The sequence below is a fragment of the Hippoglossus hippoglossus genome, chromosome 5, assembly GCF_009819705.1.
Source record: "Hippoglossus hippoglossus isolate fHipHip1 chromosome 5, fHipHip1.pri, whole genome shotgun sequence".
NCBI classification, from domain to species: domain Eukaryota; kingdom Metazoa; phylum Chordata; class Actinopteri; order Pleuronectiformes; family Pleuronectidae; genus Hippoglossus; species Hippoglossus hippoglossus.
Genome location: NC_047155.1, coordinates 4,082,309 through 4,101,010, shown reverse-complemented (window position 1 = coordinate 4,101,010; position 18,702 = coordinate 4,082,309). Strand labels below are relative to the sequence as shown.

The 18,702-nt window shown below is 41.8% G+C and overlaps 1 protein-coding gene across 1 annotated transcript; it reads right to left on the bottom strand.

Moving 5' to 3' along the window:
* Nucleotides 1-1,811: 1,811 nt before the first annotated feature.
* Nucleotides 1,812-13,122, bottom strand: dennd6aa (DENN/MADD domain containing 6Aa). Its single transcript, XM_034584449.1, has 19 exons — nt 12,678-13,122; nt 10,860-10,898; nt 10,600-10,642; nt 9,139-9,251; nt 8,655-8,735; nt 7,932-8,037; nt 7,756-7,835; nt 7,247-7,306; nt 7,009-7,064; nt 6,597-6,719; nt 6,105-6,200; nt 5,852-5,946; nt 5,685-5,750; nt 4,841-4,905; nt 4,543-4,632; nt 4,107-4,270; nt 3,697-3,799; nt 3,126-3,200; nt 1,812-2,854 (listed from the first exon to the last, which is right to left on the bottom strand). Exons 1-19 carry the CDS (start codon nt 12,906-12,908, stop codon nt 2,723-2,725), a joined length of 1,818 nt encoding a protein of 605 aa, XP_034440340.1. The 5' UTR covers nt 12,909-13,122; the 3' UTR covers nt 1,812-2,722.
* Nucleotides 13,123-18,702: the final 5,580 nt, after the last annotated feature.

Genomic DNA, 18,702 nt, shown 5'->3' with positions numbered 1-18,702 from the left:
AAAACTGCAGTATCGGGGCTTCAGTGAAGTGGTTATGGCTTCAAACAGAAACAGTGTCATCAAATATGTGCAGCTGTGTAAAAGCTTGTATCAGGCTACTTGCTGAACATCTTTTATTATTTTCTATAGTTATACTGCAAAATGTAGTTTTGATCCGTATTCGATGTTACCTCGCGCTCCTTAATTTAACCTGTGGTTTCGGTAAACTGTTCACGATGGATCCTTTCTGATAAGAGAGCGTATTAGTATTGGTCATCGACACAGACACCAATAAATAAAGGGACCTTAATGTCACTAATTAACAGCTGTCGACTTCAGCCAGATGTTTTTTCGAGGGGAGTGAAACGATCAAATACATTCTCGTCGAGTCTGTTAGCGAATGAGCAACAGATTCAAAATGTCAAAGTGTGTCAACAGCATCGGAATTAAATAAACATTATATGAAGAAATTCTCATTTATAACTCTGTATTTAGCAACACATCTGTTGTCATAGCAAAATAATTATTGTACATCCTCACATCAGGGCCAACATGTCACTTTACACCGTTATGTACAAAAGTCCTCTCCTCTACAGAGTATTACATCGAGGACAAACAGCCCTCCATGGAAAAGTTGATAAAAAGTTATCTTTTCACAAATAGAAAACTTACATGGTTGCCCAACAACCAGATGTCACAGGTTTTTCCAACCAGCTCATACTCCTGTTACTTTTCTTTACAATTATCTGCTCGACAAAAAAAAAACAAAAAAAAAGGCAAATTTCAGAGCATTCATCAAACATGAGTTACATCATGGCTTAAAAGAAAATGCCCCCCCCGCCCCCAAACATAACACCACCACATGACGTAATCCATGTCTGACAAGGAGTGTGGTCGACTTTTCCAGACGAGTCATATTTTGAAATGCAGACGTCAACTTACTAACCACTTCCTACTATTTGAGAAATAAACTCTGCCATTAAGTCATTTACACTCTGGAAATACCAAGACCAGAATCAATGAAATGACCTGTGAAAGCGTTATTGCTGTCAATAGAATAAATCCTTTTGTTTTGTACTGTTAGGGGGAATATTCACATTTTGGCCCCTTCACTTCAAAATGGAAAAAGAATTTAACCAGATTATCTAAGACTCTGTGTTAGTGTTAATAAAGGAAAAAATTAAAAAGCTTAATTGACCAAAACCACAAAAACTTCCCGTTAACCCAAAAATCTTCAGCTCGACTTGGAAAACAGTTTTACATTAATGTAAATTAAACACACGTTGTAGTTGAAGGGTTAAATTTTCTAGTGTTTTTATTAGAACTGAATACGTTTGTTGGGTTTATTTATTTAACAGGAATCTAAATATTTTCTGATTTAGTTCGACAAAGCATCTGTGTCGTTCCCTTGCTCAGGAAGAACTACACTCATGTCTGAAGGGAAGATATCCTGAGCAGGAAAGAGGTGAACTCTAGTGACTCTTCAGCAGAACGTATTTAATTCAGAGTGAGAATAAAGAATGAATGTTAAGTTAAGTTTTCTTTCAGACACAGATTGAGACTCAGACCCCGTTCAGACCTGGTGTGAACGTCTGTCCTGGGACACGATCACATTGGAGGTGGAGAAAAACAGAAATATTATGTCAGTAGATATCAGACTGAAACAAACGCTTTTCTTGATAAACCTCATTCGTCTTAGTCACAATTAACTTCACATAGTTTTGATAAATGCTCTATAGAGATCATTACCACCTCAAAGTTTTCATAATTTTGACCTGGGCCATTTTGAACTTGAGTTTTTTCAGACTTTTTTTTAGCTTAAATTTTTTTCCCTTCATTCTTGGCAGAAACAGATTTTCAGCGTTCTGAAGACTTTCTTCAACCCGCACACAAAAATAAGCTTTTTCACACAGCAGTGACACAAACGTCAGAAATGAAATAGAATCAAAACCAAATCAAACTTTCTCAGACAGCGTCAACATGAATACAGGGAAGAGGATTTGCTCATCAGCACTTCAGATGAGAGACATGTACTGACAGTTCTTACAGGGTCGCTGGTGCCTAATGTTGTGTGTTTGTTAGGATAACGTTTTAGTAAAATTGAATTATAAAGCACTGCTCGGCTCTGCTCGGTTCAGTTTGTTTGCATAAAAGTGTCAGTGTGTGTGTGTGTGAAGGGCACACTGGTCCAGTCAGCGATGAAGTGCACTTCTTTTAAAAAACATAATTTTTTTTTAGAAATGGATGGAAAAACTCCAGAGTCAGTTCTGCCTGCAGCACTCCATCGTCAAGTTAAAAAAGTAAAAATAAAAAACGTCAACAGGTTAAAAACACTGAGGGTCAAAGGTCAGCAGGGGGTCGTTTTCCTGCTTCCATGACGGTGATGACAAATCCTGTGTCGGCTCAGATACACTTAAGTTAATGCGTCATGTTTGAAAAGAGCAAACACCCGATGAATTAGAAATGTGTCACTCGCTCTTTTCTTCACTTAATGTTTCTGTGATTTAAAAAACAACAACAAAAAATCCTCTTAATAAAACAGTAGCGGGGGGGGGGGGGGGGAAAAACTGAATTGAGTTGTATAAATTGGTAAAACAAAAATTCCATGTGCTTTCCATGTTGAACCCGAGCAGGGGCTCCTCAGTCTGAGTGCACGGGGGCCCCTCTACCCGGGGGCCACCAGGGAGGAGACTTTCTGCCCCCCCTCAAAGTGGCGTTAGAGTTTCAGGCTGAGGGTCAAAGGTCAGGGAGTGGAGGGCTTGTGGAGAATGCCCTGCAGGTCCTCAGGTAAGGCCAGGATGACTGCGTCGATGTGGGCCTTCAGCTTGGCCAGGGTCCCCGGGCGCACCGGGAGCTGCTCCCTCTCCGCCTGACCCTGCAGCAGAGAGGCACGTTCATGTTTATGTGAACAAAGTTTATTCAGGTTCCATTTAAGATCTTTCAAAAAACACACAGAAAACAACCTACAGCTAGGGTTAGTAATCCTGCTTTAATGCATAAAACTGCAGACTGGCATGGCGTAGGAGGAGCATTAGCAGTACCAGCAGTGGTGTAGGTGTTATTAGTCAGAGCAGTGCAAGTACCATCACATTAGTAGTAGTAACTGTATAAGCAGTTGTTTGAGCCTTGGACTAGTTTGTACTCACCAGTTTATCCTTCAGCTTCAGAACCAGATCAACCGTCTCCACCTCTGTGTGCTTCTGGACTCTCACCTGCAGATCCTTCAAACAAAAGACAGGAGCGAGAGAGATGTTGAGTCTTATTGTATCCATCCTTCTTGGCTTTAAAGATAATGAACATGGATTCTGCTGGACCAGTTTGATGGACTGTTTCAGTTTGCTCCACACAAACCTGACTGACAGTCGGTCCTGTATATCTCATTCTTCAGTGAGGTAAAGAAGCTCTAAGCGAATTAACGGCAAAAAATAACATACAATCAAAATGAAACGGTGATATTAGGTGTGTTGACATTATAAAGTGACGTCCTTCTACTCTGGAGAAACAAAGATCCAACAGGTGGATCCTTCTCAGGCAAAACTATCCGAGGATTCATTGCCCCCTGGTGACGATGCTAACAAGTTGCTAACCATGCAACGCTAAGAGTGAGACAAGCTTGTGACGCAAATGGGAAATCCTCCGCAGACCGGACCTTCTACGGAGGACTGCGTAGACCACGTCCTCTGAGACCAGGCCCTGTCCTCACCCCTCCCTCCTCACCTCCTCACAAAGCGCCTCCAGGTGCAGAGCCTCCAGTTTCTGGGTCATCTCTCTCCTCCTGTTGCGGAACCAGCCGTCAAAGTTGGGAGACTTGAGGAAATTTCTGCAACACAAAACACAGGAGTCCACGTGATGCTCTGGAAACTGTACATTTCATTAATCATGTGACAGAGTCTATATATAAAGTAGAAAACTTTTACAATAGATCTAGAGAAACACTTCCAGGAAAGTAACTGTTCCAGTGGGATTTCATAGTTTATCAATATTAGAAATAGACCCTGACAGATTCTTTGTTTTTTTAGGGGCCAATGCTGATATCGATATTAAGGAGTAAAAGTTCTGATATATAAACAAACCCTTATGACAAAATCAGTCAGGCTCTAATTACAACTGTGTGCGTGTGTGAGAACCTGTAGAGTCCTATCCAGTCTCCTTTCAGTCTGGATGTGAGCTGAGGTCCAGCTTTCTCCAGTGTCTTCATGAAGTCCTGCTGGATGAACTGTCGGAGCTGAGGAGGACTCTTCCAGGGACTGATGGACTTCTGGAGAGGCATGAGACTTGCCACATACCGCTCCTATCACACACACACACAAACACACATTTCATTACTTCAGCTCAAACCTGCAGCAGCACTGACAGAAAACATAAAGAGGTGATCTCTCTCTCTCTCAACATGGGGGATGAGAATCCTCCAGAAAAGGTCCCTCTTAATGAGGTATCTGGTGTAAATTGCTTTACGTATCAATGCATTAAAAGAAACACCCGAAGACAAAACACAGTATCACAATGAATCATCACCTTCCTCTGAAACACAGAGAAACAAAAACATGTTTTAATTGTTGTTACCAGTGGGATGATGAAGCTCTGAGTCAGTTCTAGGAAGTAGCGTCGAAGAATTGCATTCTGGGCCGCTGAGGGTCTCTTTTGTTGAACACCCTGAGAATCAAGGAACAAAAATGATCGACACCTTCACGACTTGTCTTCATCAGATGTCCCCTCATCACAGATCCATCATTAGTGAAAGTCATGTTCCACTTCTTCATTTATCTGTGACTGCTACAAAAGCCACTTGGGCTGAAGTGCACGGCCTGTTTGATGAACGGGGAAACCCTGTGTAGGAAATCGAGAGGAGACGTTGTCTTACCTTCTGAAGCTGTTTGATGATTTCTTCATCTTTGTTGAGATATGGCTTGTATGCAGTGTACACACCTGCAAAACACACAAACATCAGGAAACTAAAGCTGATCCATAGACTGTATAGAACAATTACTGCCCTGCGGTTGTTTACAAGTTCAACGTGACCTTCGACCACCAAATCCTCATCAGTTCATCCTTGAGTCAAACCGAACCTTTGTACCACAGTTGAAGAAATTCCCTCAAAGTGTTCTTGACATATCGTGTTCACAAGAATGGGATGAACAGATTGACGGAGAACCCGAAGACATTATGCAATTGAAGGTATATGGAGGTATGAATCCTGCATTCTCTGGAATGACCAGCAGAAGGCAACTCCACTGGTTTTGAAAGAAGTCAGAAGATGAAAAATCTACGACTGACTTGATTAATAACGTCAGTAAACTTTTTCCTGTGGAGTTTATTGTCTCAATCTCCAGTTTCAAGTCTTTTTCGATACAGCGATGATGTGTGTGAACCAGGGCGTAGATACAGTGTGATTGACAGCTAAGCGGGTGTGCTGTGACTTCCAGCTCTTGGTCAGGCTCCACCCCCTGTTCCTCCAAATATGGTTACTTCTGCTTTCATAAAACCAAGATGGCGCTGAACAAAATGCCAAATTCAGCTCACAAACCAATGGGTGACATCATGGTGGGTTTGACAGGGGAGTTGATCTCAAAGCGCCCCCTGGTGGATAATCTGCTGCCTCACAAGTGTGAATGTGAGTTTGTGAGAGAGTCACTCGTGTGTCATGTGAAGTGCCACATAGCGTTAACAAATTATAACGACAAAGAGGAGAAGTTAGAAGCATTTACCAGGTTTAGAGTCCAGAGTTTTGAGGTTTTTCAGTTTCTTCACTTTCATCTGCTTGGCCATCTCACCTGAGAAGAACAGACAATGCAAGCTGCTGTCAGACGTGCGCTTAAGTCTGGACATTCTTCTGAAACTTTCTGGAGGGTTGCGTGCGTGAACGCAAATCTACCTGCTTGCTTCATGTCTCCGATGCGGATGATGTGCGGCCAGTGCTGCAGCGTTTTAGCAAAAAAAGGATTGGTCACTCCTAGAATGACTGACGGCCTGTCGATGGAGAGAGAACACAGGTGACTCCACAATCATCAGGTAAATGCTGATAAATCTGACACACAGCATTTTATTTGTCTTCCTACAAATCTATTTATACAGTGCCTTGCTAAAGGGCAGCACGCTAGCCGCTGTGCTGGTTCATCTTTACTCACGGAGCCTGAGTCCGGGTGGTGTACTCCTTAAATTCACTGTCGTGGATGGTGAAGTACGGTCGGAAGTCGCTGCAGTAGCGCAGGGGAGAGATGCAGCTGCAGAGAGAGACACACGACACAGATCAATGTAAATGTAAAAGCCTGATTGAGCTGCAGAGTTAAGCCCGGCAGCATTTTACAGATGCCTGTTAAGGTAGATCAGTGAACTTCTACGCAGAAATGAAACCTTATAATTTAAAATATTTATGAAACAAATGGCAGATCAGACATATCTGCATGTATGTAACCAGTCAGTGCCAATAGGTCACCAAGAAACTACAAAAACTGATTTTAAACACCGAATTTAAGATGTGAAATTTACTGGATCAGAGACACGACGATTGCATTTCAAGTCATTTTAATTCTTCTCCAGAATTTAAAAGACACAACCTCAGAATACATATTGAATTGTAAAGCGGCTGCTGGCAGAGTGACCCGTGTCTATCGACTCACCTGACCAGTGCCAGGACCGTATCTGATGACTCTGCTGGCGACGGCGCCATCACGACAAGCGCCTCCCCCAACAACACTAACTCCCACAGCATCTGGATGTGGAAGAAGACCGGGTAGAAACACCTGGAGAGAGATTATGAAAATATATTATAACAAATATAACAAGTTTAGAGCTTGTAATGGGACAAATTCATTTTTGCCGGCCGATATTGATCTTAGAGAATATGTAAAGCTTTATTTTGTCCCATAAATACTAGTTCTGATAGATATTCTCTAACTGGGACTGAGAGGTAAACAACCCTCCCAGTCCAGACTGTGCCTGCTACTGCTGCAGTGCTGACTTTGAACAGCAGGTGGTGACAGGACATGCATGTGAACTGTGAAGACCAACACTTGGACCTGCAGGTCTCACCTGAAGAGGTCAACTTCATGGATGGTTGGGAGCACGATGGACACCAGACTGTCACTCTGAAAAAACAACCAGACTCCATTTCAGCTGCGAGAATCACATGTTCAGGGTAAATTCACACACTTCAGTCACAAAATACAAAAAGTTGGAAGAAACAACTCCTTCACTTAGAAGAATTAATGAGAAACAGTTAAAAAATCTTAAAGAAAATGTGTGTTAGTGCATTTTTGTGTGTGATCACCTGGGAGGACTGGACCAGCTGTGAGGTTCCTGGTTTGTCGTAAGATGTCGGGATACGAACCTGCAGCAGCACAAAGATCCGACACAGCCACAGTTCAGATGCTCATCACAAACCAGTTTAACACAGACCACTAAATATTCATTCTGCCCTGCACCCGTTTGTTTTAATCAAAGATCGCACGGTAGTAAACGTGCCACAGCTGGTTACCTCCGCCAAGGAGGTGATGTATATTTTCACCACGGTTTGTATTTCAGCAGGATTCCTCAATAAACAAACATTTTCCCAGGGAATAATTATTAATCAAAGATATCTAGAGTATCTTCAGAGGACTGATATCTATGAGTGTGTGCAGCTTGATTGAAGTGAAGGGGACAGTTGGGCCTTGATGTACAAACCATATGTAAATGAAGTGTTGTGGAGTAATGTTTTGTGTCCCCTGTGCTTAACCAACTGCTACAAATGAAACCTACTGGTGTCCATCTATTGATTGTGTGTGTGCGTGTGTGTACCTTGATGACCACTCCCATAATGGGCAGCGTTAGAATCCGTCCGGGATGGGGTGTCGGCCAGCGGTCTATGTCATTACAAGCTGTGGAACAAACACATGGAACATTATCAATCAGAATCTGAATCCACCCCCCCCCCCCCAACAAGCAGAAAAGTAGACATTGTGCATTGGACTGACCGGCCTCCAGACAGGGCTCCTGTTTCTCAAAGTATTCTGGAGCCATGATCTTTAACAGCGAGTGGAAGAAGGTCACATAGGGCCGCTTGCTGATCAGGACCAGGGACTGATGGAGAGAAGTGGACAGATTCAGAGATTACAACACAATAAATCACCTGCGGCCACTAAACTGAAATATACCTGCTGTGACAACGACAGGGGGAAAGTGTGTGTTTGTGAAAGCTGTGTTGACTAACTAACTCATGGAGACTCTCCTCAAAAAGTTCCCTCCCATGGTGAAATTTCTTCCTCGTGTCCTAAGGTCGTCTTGCTTAAACTATTTGCTGCACTGCCCACAAGGACTTCTGCTGCTACGGCTCCGTTTCTTCTGTTTCGTCAATAAACACAAGCTTTCGGAAGACGTGCGCAAAGACGGACAAAGTAAAAGCAGAGCGTGGACAGAAGGCTTCGTCCATATCTGTAACTAACATTGAGCGTATGTGTCTGGTTGTCTACGAAAATGCGTGGCTAAACAGGAAGTGCATCTCCAGAAACATAATAATCCATTAGTGGAAACGGTGACAGTAACAGAGCGACTGGTGTGACGAGATGTTGTCGGCTACACCGAGTTTTACCCGGTGAACTAATAAAGAACAACTAACTGACTGTTTGACTGGTGGTGTTCAGTTTTCTATCACATGCCGATGGATCTGAACTGCAGAGACTCCAGAGATTGACACTGACCTTCTGGAAGTATCCCCTCTTCAGAGATTTATCCCGCACCTGACGGAAATACACGTAGCCGTAGTAGTGGCCCTGTTCCCTCTGCAAAACACACACACACACACACACACACACACACACACACACACACACACACACACACACACACACACACACACACACACACACACACACACACACACACACACACACACACACACACACACACACACACACCGTTTAAAATAACAGCATCATTGTATATCAGGTGTCAGCAATTCATTTTGATTGTGGCACAGTTTTATTTCCCAGCACTGTTCAATGAGTGGACAAACATTGTGTTTTTTCTGTTGTTTACTTCTCTTAAGAATAAAACAGAACATGTATGTTTTAGGCCAGATGTTGCCTTTCTGTAGTTCGTGTTAACACAGATTTTGACGAGAGTCCAGAACCAGAAAATGACTGAAAATCTCATCTATGACAGCGTGTGTGTGTATTTCCCGACCTTCAGACATGGCGGTGCGTCCCGGTCTGTGGTTTCCAGGAAGCAGCTGAGTGATGACTTCCTGTTTGAGCCCTGACGGAAGCGGAAGCAGAACTGGGTGTCGCCAAGGCAACCTGGAAACGCAGCAGAGAGAAACATAGTGTTAAATTTCACTACATAAAAGCAGCACGACTAACTGTACGGTCTATGTTCAGATTGACCGGGGTTAAGATGTATTTAAATACATCTGCAACATTCCATATCCGATTCTAGTGATTTAATCAACGTTCTATAAATCGTACCTTTATATTTATTAGTTTTTACATTGTCCATGATCTACACCTCTGTAAACTAGTTGTAGAAAGACGTTAAGAGGGTTGACATTTTGACTTGATACAGATTTATTTTCGTTCGTGTCGAGTGGCTCTTCCTGATTTCGGGACAAACAGGAAGAGGAATAAAAGTGGAAGCGGGAAGTCGACGATGAGTCATCAACTGGCCTTTAACCTCCGGGGACCTCTGCACATTCTCAAGCAGAAATGCCAGAGGAAAGTGAGAGGGAGAAATATATAAATGGTTCTGAGCCAAGGCTCCATGACACCGTGCAGTCGGGTTGCGTTTGATCCACAACTCTGATTCTCAGACTGAACCGACTTCACACGCTCGGATGGCTCAATTCATTTTACTTGTGCGTATTTCTTTAATCTGAGTAGGAGAGAGCGTCTGCAGCGCTGAGGACCTCAGGAACAAAATGGACACAGTGAAGCATTAGAGAATATATTTTGTCATCACATAAGGAAAATTAACTGTTGCCATATTTCCCCAGATCTCCAGGTGTCTGATTGGTTGATCAAGTGCCTGAGAAGAGTTTTATAACATTCATGGATTACACCTTTGTTTTCATTTTGCATCTGCAGATTCCTATCTCCTCCAAAAGGGTTATGTCCCCCCCCCCGCCCTGTCTGTGTATACAAGCACAAAGTTATATAAATAGCAGCCCGATAGGCACTGTGTCCTGATTCTGTCTCCACCCTGAGGGCAGCAGGTTTGTCATGTTTACCACCTGATGACTCAGTCAACAACACACAGCTGCAGGAAAACACACACTTGATTCAGATGCACAACTCCAGAGAGACGATTGTGGACGAGTGAGTGTACAAACCAGTCCGTACTCATATCTACCTTCAGACTAGTGTCACATTCATTAAAAGCATGCTAATTAATGCTTTGTCCTTTATATAGCAGCCGACGTCTCACTGCTCCATCGAGCGAGGCCGTCAGGACAATTTTTTTGAACTATTGCCATCAGACGTGGTAAGACAACATGTTGTATGGACTACTTCTTATCATATATATGAATATCTTATCACTATAAATGAACAGCATCGGAGGCATGATACCCTGCGCCTGCACTGTATATTCCCCAATCAGGCAATGCTAACATTTAATGTGGAAATTCAAAAGGCTGAAACAGGAACTCACCTGAGTTTGAGTCGGGGAAGGAAAGGTAGCAGATACTTGTTTTCTGAAAGAAAGCAGCAACATTTAGATTTAGATTTTGTCCTTTTCATCGCATCATCACAGGTCGATGCACTTATCCACACCCCCGACAATGACACACAACAAACTGCAGTTGAGAAATGGTGACAAATAATATAAAATAATTTACAGCTCAGATCTTGTAGGATTCAGTGAACTTAGTAAAGTCAAACCCATTTTTTTAACAAGTCAGTTTAACTCACCTCTTTCTCAGACAGTTTGGAATGATGAGGATAAATGACCTGGAACACAGAGGAACAGAGTTACCACACAACACCAGCTCATCAAGCCACAAACTCCAAGCCACAACATTTGTTTAGCACCACTTGCTTCACCACCAAGTTGTTTAAACTTCAAACATCTTTTCAAACATACATTTGTCTCTTCAATCACGGTCACTGGGTCGTTACTTTCTCTAACTCCTCTCTGTCATTTTACTGGACTTGATGACATATTTTGTCAAAACTTGTTACTGAATTGACTTCACATACATTTCCAGTATTTTGCTATATGTCATTTATGTCATGTCAGATTTATTTATACAGAACCAAAACTGTCATGTTCTAGAAGTTCTAATGCTTGTATATATTGTAAATATCAATATGAACTAGTTTAAATAGTTGATCTGTATTTATATAGAGCTTTTCTAGTCTTGTTGACCACTCAAAGTGCTTTACAGTACAGTTCATAGCCATTCACACACACACATTCATACAGTGCATCTATGGGCACCACTTTGTCTATGAGGGGCAATTCGGGGTTCAGTATCTTGCCCAAGGACACTTCAGCATGCAGATGGGGAGGACGGAGATTGAACCGCCGACCTTCTGGTTAGAGGACGACCGCTCTACCCCCTCACTAAGGTGTCATAAAATGTTCTATTCTGCCATCAGTACCAAAAGTGGACCACTTTTACAACTTGCTTTAAAGTAAAGGATTTAGAAGAGTGTATCTCCTCATTTTGTTTGTGGACAATGTGATGAAATGTAGAGTAACAAATGAGAGTATTAGACGATTGAGAGAAAATAAATCAGCAAAACGTTTGGTAATTATGTGTGTGATGATTTAAGCATAAATGACCTAATTTCACTGGTTCCAGTTTCTCAAATGTGATGATTTTCTCTTTTCTTACTCTGCTACAAACTGTTGATCTAGCTAAATGTTTCTATGGGTCCTGGGCACTTAAGTTGGAAAATTTGCTCCCATTTTATACATTTAAAACTCAACCTCTCAGTGGAGAGAATAACTGTGAGATGGACAATGTTTGTTGCCATTGCACATATTTGTCGATTCCCTTTTTGCTGCTGCAACACGGTGGCTTCCCCCACAGTGGGACTCATGAGAGAACACCTGATCTGATAATTGGATAAAGTGAAGCGGTTGGAACCCACGAGAGTTTAAAGACAGGTCGTTGTGTGTCACCTTGTTAACCACAGGCAGGATGTTATTAAGGAGGTTACCGCACAATGTCTGCATTCAAACATCACGTGAGGACAACAGGTGCTTGTTGTCATTGAAGAGGAAACACACCAGTTCAAATCCCCAAAGTTTAAGTCACACGGTTACATTAACTGTCTCATATTTACTTTTAAGGTCATTATTTGCTTTGTGGTCAGCGATGAATCCAACGGGGAGAAAACTCACCAGTTCAACTCCCAAAGTTTAGTGTGTGTGTGTGTGTGTGTGTGTGTCAAATCAGTAAAGGTGATGTTGTGGCTGCTGTTAACAGAATAACTCCAGGAATGGGGAAACACACACACACACGGAAACACACACACACACACACACACACACACAGACACACACACACACACACACACACACACACACACACACACACACACACAATCTTCTTAAACAATGTCAGGTAAATCTTAAATTGAAATTTGTTGTTGGAGCATTCGTGTGTCTCCGTCTATGACTAAAACAACAACCACACACAGCTGCGTGAGATGTCTGTGCGGTAGCGTCCAGGAATTAGTCTGCGCCGTGGACAACCGCTAACTGGGACGTGTTATCACCTCCACCGCCTGCCCCAGCTCCAGGTCGAAGCCCACCACACAGATGCAGTGCAGCCAGGTGGAGAAGCGGTCCCACGGCAGGAGGAGCGTCTGCCCCGGCTCCTCGTCCCCTCCGGGCCCAGGGGGCAGCGTTATCTCCTCGGCCGGGGAGATGCTACTAGCGTCCTGGTCGTCCAGATCCTCCGGCTCCTCGACCTGCTCCCCCAGCTCCTCCGGGCCTTGCAGGGCCATGGCGCGGGCCCGACACGGACGCGCAGACGCTCCGGGTTAAGCGAACGAGTTTACCGGTGATTGCGGTTCGTGTCCCCGCGGGAAACAGCAGAAGAAGCGGACACAAGCTGCAGCCGCTCGGCTACAAGTTAGCATCGGGTTAGCATAGCAGCAGGAGCGTGCCTACGTGCTGACGTCACGGGGGATGAACGAGCGACGTCAGCGCGTAAGGTCGTCCCTGGCAGCGATGAGTGACGCTGGAGACAGAAAAGTGATGAATGAACAGAGGAAATACTCATTGTAGGTTAAAATGATGATATATTAAATCAGATATTTACTTTAACTGTGAATATTAGGAACCATTAAGTCTCGTTTTTACTTTTAATATCATTCCTACGACATACTAAATCATATATTTACTTTAATGTCATTATTATGATATATTAAGTCACATATTTAACTTGAATGTCATTATTATGAACCATTAAGTCTCATATTTACTTTAACTGTCATTACTATGATATACTGAATCATATATTTACTTTGAATGTCATTATTATGATATATTAAGTCACATGTTTACCTTTAATGCGATTATTATGAACCATTAAGTCTCATATTTACTTTAACTGTCATTGTTATGATATAATAAATCATATATTTCCTTTGAATGTCAGTATTATGATATATTAAGTCACATATCAACTTTAACTGTCTTTTTTATAATATAATTTTTGACACACTTGCTGCACTTTTTAGGTGACGTCAAAATGTTTAAATCTGAATCTAAACTTTTGAATCATCCCCATTTATAAAGTGATTTGGAATTTGTGCTTGTTGGAAGCAACTCGAGTCCATTCTGCTGGATCTGTTCTCCCTCTCATCATCAACTCTGAGTAAAACTTGCAACACTAAATTAATTACTTTTTTAAATGCAGCCCAGCTCTTCGTCTGAGTCAGGAACAAGGCAGTAAATCAGCTTTATCTAAATCCATTAATAGGTCAATTACTGAGCAAGCAGATGGATGAAACAGAGTGGGGGTGCTCACAGACAGCAGGGGTTCACCCACTGTTTGCCCAAGTTGTGACACAAATCCACCTTATTATAGATAAGCAGATAAAAAAGAAACACTGCTCACGTCCCCTGAGTGTAGAAATCCATCACAACTATTTATATAAATCAAACTTATACATGGAAAATTAATAAAACTGTATAACAGTAAAATAATACTAAATATTATAACAGCTACTACTAAACTAATTCCATATATTGTATTTACTTGTTTTGTTTTAATTGTTTCTAACTTTTGTTTGGTTTTATACCATGGTCTAAAAGGAAAAAATAATAATTCACATTACAGAACAAAGAGTAAATATAAATAAAATAATTTATGCAGAAATCAATACATACTAAACAAATAAACGTAGACACGATTCTAACTTGTCTGCGTCTGACAATCGTATGATCCTCAGCTGGAGTTTACCATTTGTCTTTGGAAAAGTAGACTTCCATTCTTTTGTAAGCAGTTTTAGAACTTTTCATCATATTGACTTTAATGTGGAATCAGTTTGTTGCAGGTGAAGCATTTACTATAAAATGATTAAATAAATATGAAATCCAATGAAGTCAAATTTTTCATTTAACCCTATAAAGACTTGATACCTTTATTGCTGAACAAATAATCGTGAAATACAATACAGGTGAAATGTAAAGTGAACTGCAGCATCTTATAGAATTACTGAAAAGTGTTAAGTGGGTCAAACTGGGCTAAGCAGCTCAACACAGTATGTTGTTAAATCTTAAATAATAGTCAGATTGTTAGCGCGGTGACAGCTGGTCCCTGGTTGGATCTGTGTCAGGGCTGAGCCGGGCTGCAGGGACTATCGGACCAGGAACTATATACCATGAATATGTCCACCGGACCTAAACCTGAACCATTTCGACTAAAACTGTGAGACTTTGTGATCCTGATAGAAAACCTGACATATCATAAGACTGCACAGGCCTGGTGTGATTGATCCTGACAGTCTGCGTTAGTCCCTCAGTCCTTGTCTCGTCCTTCACTCTGGTATATTTGGACCAGGCTGATAATCAGTTTGATCCTGAAGTGAAGCCTGCTTCAACCTTCAGGCTTGTCATTCCTGCAGGACCACATGGGAAAGGCCCGGCACACGGGACAGAGAGATCCACTTCAATTGTGGGAACAGTTTTCCGAATGGGGGTGCTACAGAAACCATCTGAATCCTGAAACTTCCTTTTGTGTAAAAACAGTATCATGAGGTGCAGTTGTTGCCTCCGCCAAGAGGTTATGTTTTCACCCCTGTCCGCTTGTTTCTAAGCAAGATTACACAAAGACAGCAGCCATAGACTATTTTTACATATTATTATATAGATATTTAGAGGACTGATGTGAGTGCAATTTGGTGCAGATCCAAATAATAATACCGATCTAGTCAATTTAAATATGTTGTCATGAGTGCCATTCTCGTTCCCAATGTCACCATCAATCAATGAATAAAGAGCTAAACTCTAAGAAAACTTTATATCCCGTCTTCTGCTAATTTAGACTGGTCAGCACCTTAAAGTTATAATTATTGTTATTATTATTTTATCCACTTCACAATCGTACAACATATAAGCAGCCTAATTGGCAAAAATGTTGGACAGATGAACAAAATAAAAAACATTAATGTTTAATCGTGAATGATTTCAGGTGCAGCCCTGTTTTTTCCTCCCCTACTTTATTATTCTATTGTCTGGTGCAGCATTGATTTGGTCTCAGCTGTCAGTCCACTGGAACGGGGGTGGGGGGTGGGGGGGCTTTTTCTGGAGTCATAAGCAGAATATGATCTCCTCACACGTGACCCCACCCCACCCTGCTGTCCCAGTCCGAAAACCAAGTCACCTGCATACAAAACATATGAACTGATCTTTCATTCTGAGCTCAATGCACTGTGAGTTAAACTCATGGTTTCAGTGGTGTATTATGAATGTGGTCTAATGAAAAGTAAAGTAGTGAAGGAATCATTCAATGTCCTTTTTATAGAAACTCAACCGCAGTCACATAATTGTGGCAAACCAGTAATTTTCCTGTAATTCCTGTACTTCTAATTATTTACAGGTTATTTAGAACATCTAACAATATTGACCAAAATCTGTTGTATTTTAAATTACCGTATCAGTTGCATGATCTTTTTTGATTTCCATACAGTTTTTATTTATCTGTATAGTCCAAATACCACATTTTAATCTAAAACATTCCCTGTTTAGATCTATGGCTAAATGCACAGTTTACTGTGGAACCCAATTTTATACAGAAAAAGGAAAAAACCCCAGATAAGATCATTTGACTGACAACAATGAAAATACACAGGGTAAAAGATATTAGGTTAAAATGTTGACTTATTAAATCAGAACTGTGAGTCACAATTTTAAGAAGGCCTAGATTAGCTACTGCCCTAATTTCATCAGGAAACACCCTCAGGTGTTTTTGCTGAATCATTTCAGTCTACATTATGTGATTCATTGAATATTCTATGGAAATTTGCACCATTGAACTACAATAACAACAACATCCATCCAACTCCATCTTGTATTCTTGTCTTCTAGAGATTTCATATTGTGTTTGTTTGTTGTAACGTTTGTTTTATCAATTGCAGTGTGTCAAGTAATTAATTAAAAAAACTTGGAATGGGTCGAAATTATTCCATCATAAGAGAACTATCAGACTGCAACTAAAGACTGTTTGAATTATTTATAATATCTCTCATACCTCTGCTAAGGAGATTATGTTTTGTTTGTTTGTTTGTTAGAAAGATTATGAAAAAACAACTGAACAGATTCATTTGGTTGAAGGATGGAACATGGGGGGAGGGAAGAACCCATTTAATTCTGATGTGCATCCGGATCAGGGGGCAGATCAATTTTTTTTTAACATTTTCACAGATTAATTATTTTCCGACTAATTACTATTATTTGAATTTACAGACAATAATGTTATTTATTCATTTGTTATTTAGAATTGTTAAATAATAATAGTTTATTTCAGCTGATATTATTGGATGCCACTCGGTAGCAATGTAGGAAGATGAGGAGATTTTGCTTAATTCCACTTTGTAGGTGGAGGACAGCCACAGATCTTTATCGATGTTTGCTTTGATTCACAGGTATGGTTTTACTTTCTTTTCTTTAATCATTTATTGATTCTTTAGGGTATGAAATGTAAGGAAATAGTGGGAAAATGTCCTCAATATTCCCCAAAACGAAAAAAATATTCACATCGGCATTTTTTCCTGACCAAGGTCAAACCCTTGAGGATGTTGACATGACATAAACTATTAACCCTCAATTTTTTTTGCAAGTTCAAGATTCAAGAATTTGTATTGTTATTCCGAAACATGGGGTAAATCAGAATTAACAAAACTAAGTACTGAGGTCCCGGTAAATAGCAATGAAATAGAAACACTAGAATCTAAACAATAAGCAGAAGCAGCAAATAAATACAATGAAATAAAAAGTATAGAATCTCAAAAACTAAACGAGGATAAAAAAAAGTATAAATTGGGTATAGGCTAATAAAACAACATTCACCATCACTGGACTGCACTTTTTAAAAAAACATTTTCAAGTCTCAGCTGTGCAATATGCATCAGTCTGTGCAATATAAACGGCTCATGTAAATATCCTCACACTGCATATATTCACTCCTGTCTTTACACTGTATATAAACTGGTTTAATTATTACATTCATATGATTCTATATATGTTTTATATTCCTTACACCCACTTGCTGGTGTCCTTTGACTCTTGCTGCTGTAACACTGTGAAATCCCCCCCTTGTGGAACTAATAAAGGATTTCTTATCTTATAACATTTTGCACAGGGGCCCTCGGGGGGTGATTTTGACTTATGATTTATTTGTTTACCACTTTTATTATCATCATAACAACACAGTAGAACCGAAGTCCCCCCCCCCCCCCCCCTTGCTATAATGTGTAGTGATGTAAGCAGCGAGTGGAAGTGAGCGGGGCAGTGAACGCACCACGCCTGTCTGCTCTCTAGTTACACTATGGCGGCCCGGACTTGCGGAGGAGGACAACTTCTTACAGATTCCTCCCAGAAAACTGTAGCAAGGCGACGGGTTTAATCCCGAACCGCCTCGGGGGAGACACGACCTGGGACAGAGATAGAAGATAGAAGAAGACGACGACGGCTCGACGTGCGGCTCGAACCAGGCTTTTTGTCCGCCCCCCCCCCCCCTGGATGATTGTCGCGGCTGCTGTGATGCGCGAGGAGCCGCAGCGGAGAAACTCCCCTGATTTTTCCGCGTCTGCTTCTGCCCCGACTGTCAGTTAGCCGGCTAGCTGCGCGCTAACTCACCCGCTCCGCGCTAACGGTCGTAGTAGCCACGGACCACGGGCTATCGCGCGCGTTCTACCCGCTCGGGCAGACGGGGATGGCATTGCGCCTCCAGCCGGCCAGCGAACCGCTCGAGGCGGGAGAGGAGAACGCGTTCGAGGACCCGGACGATAAGTTTGTCAGCACTCATTAGCCTAGCCTAGCCTAGCCTAGCTCGCCTGGTACAACGCCAGGTAACTGTTGGCCGGCCGCTAGCGCTCTTCGCCTGTCCACTAGCGAGCTAGCCAATTAGCATTTTTTAGTGGAACCTGCTAATCCCCGGTTCATCCCGGCTCCGCGCCACCTGATTTCAGGCCGGGACTTAGCCTCAGTGTGTCCGGCGGCGAAGCGCTTATTGACACGCTACTGTTTAAAAACTCGTGGTTGTGTTGACTGTTAAAAGTCCCTGCTAGGTGT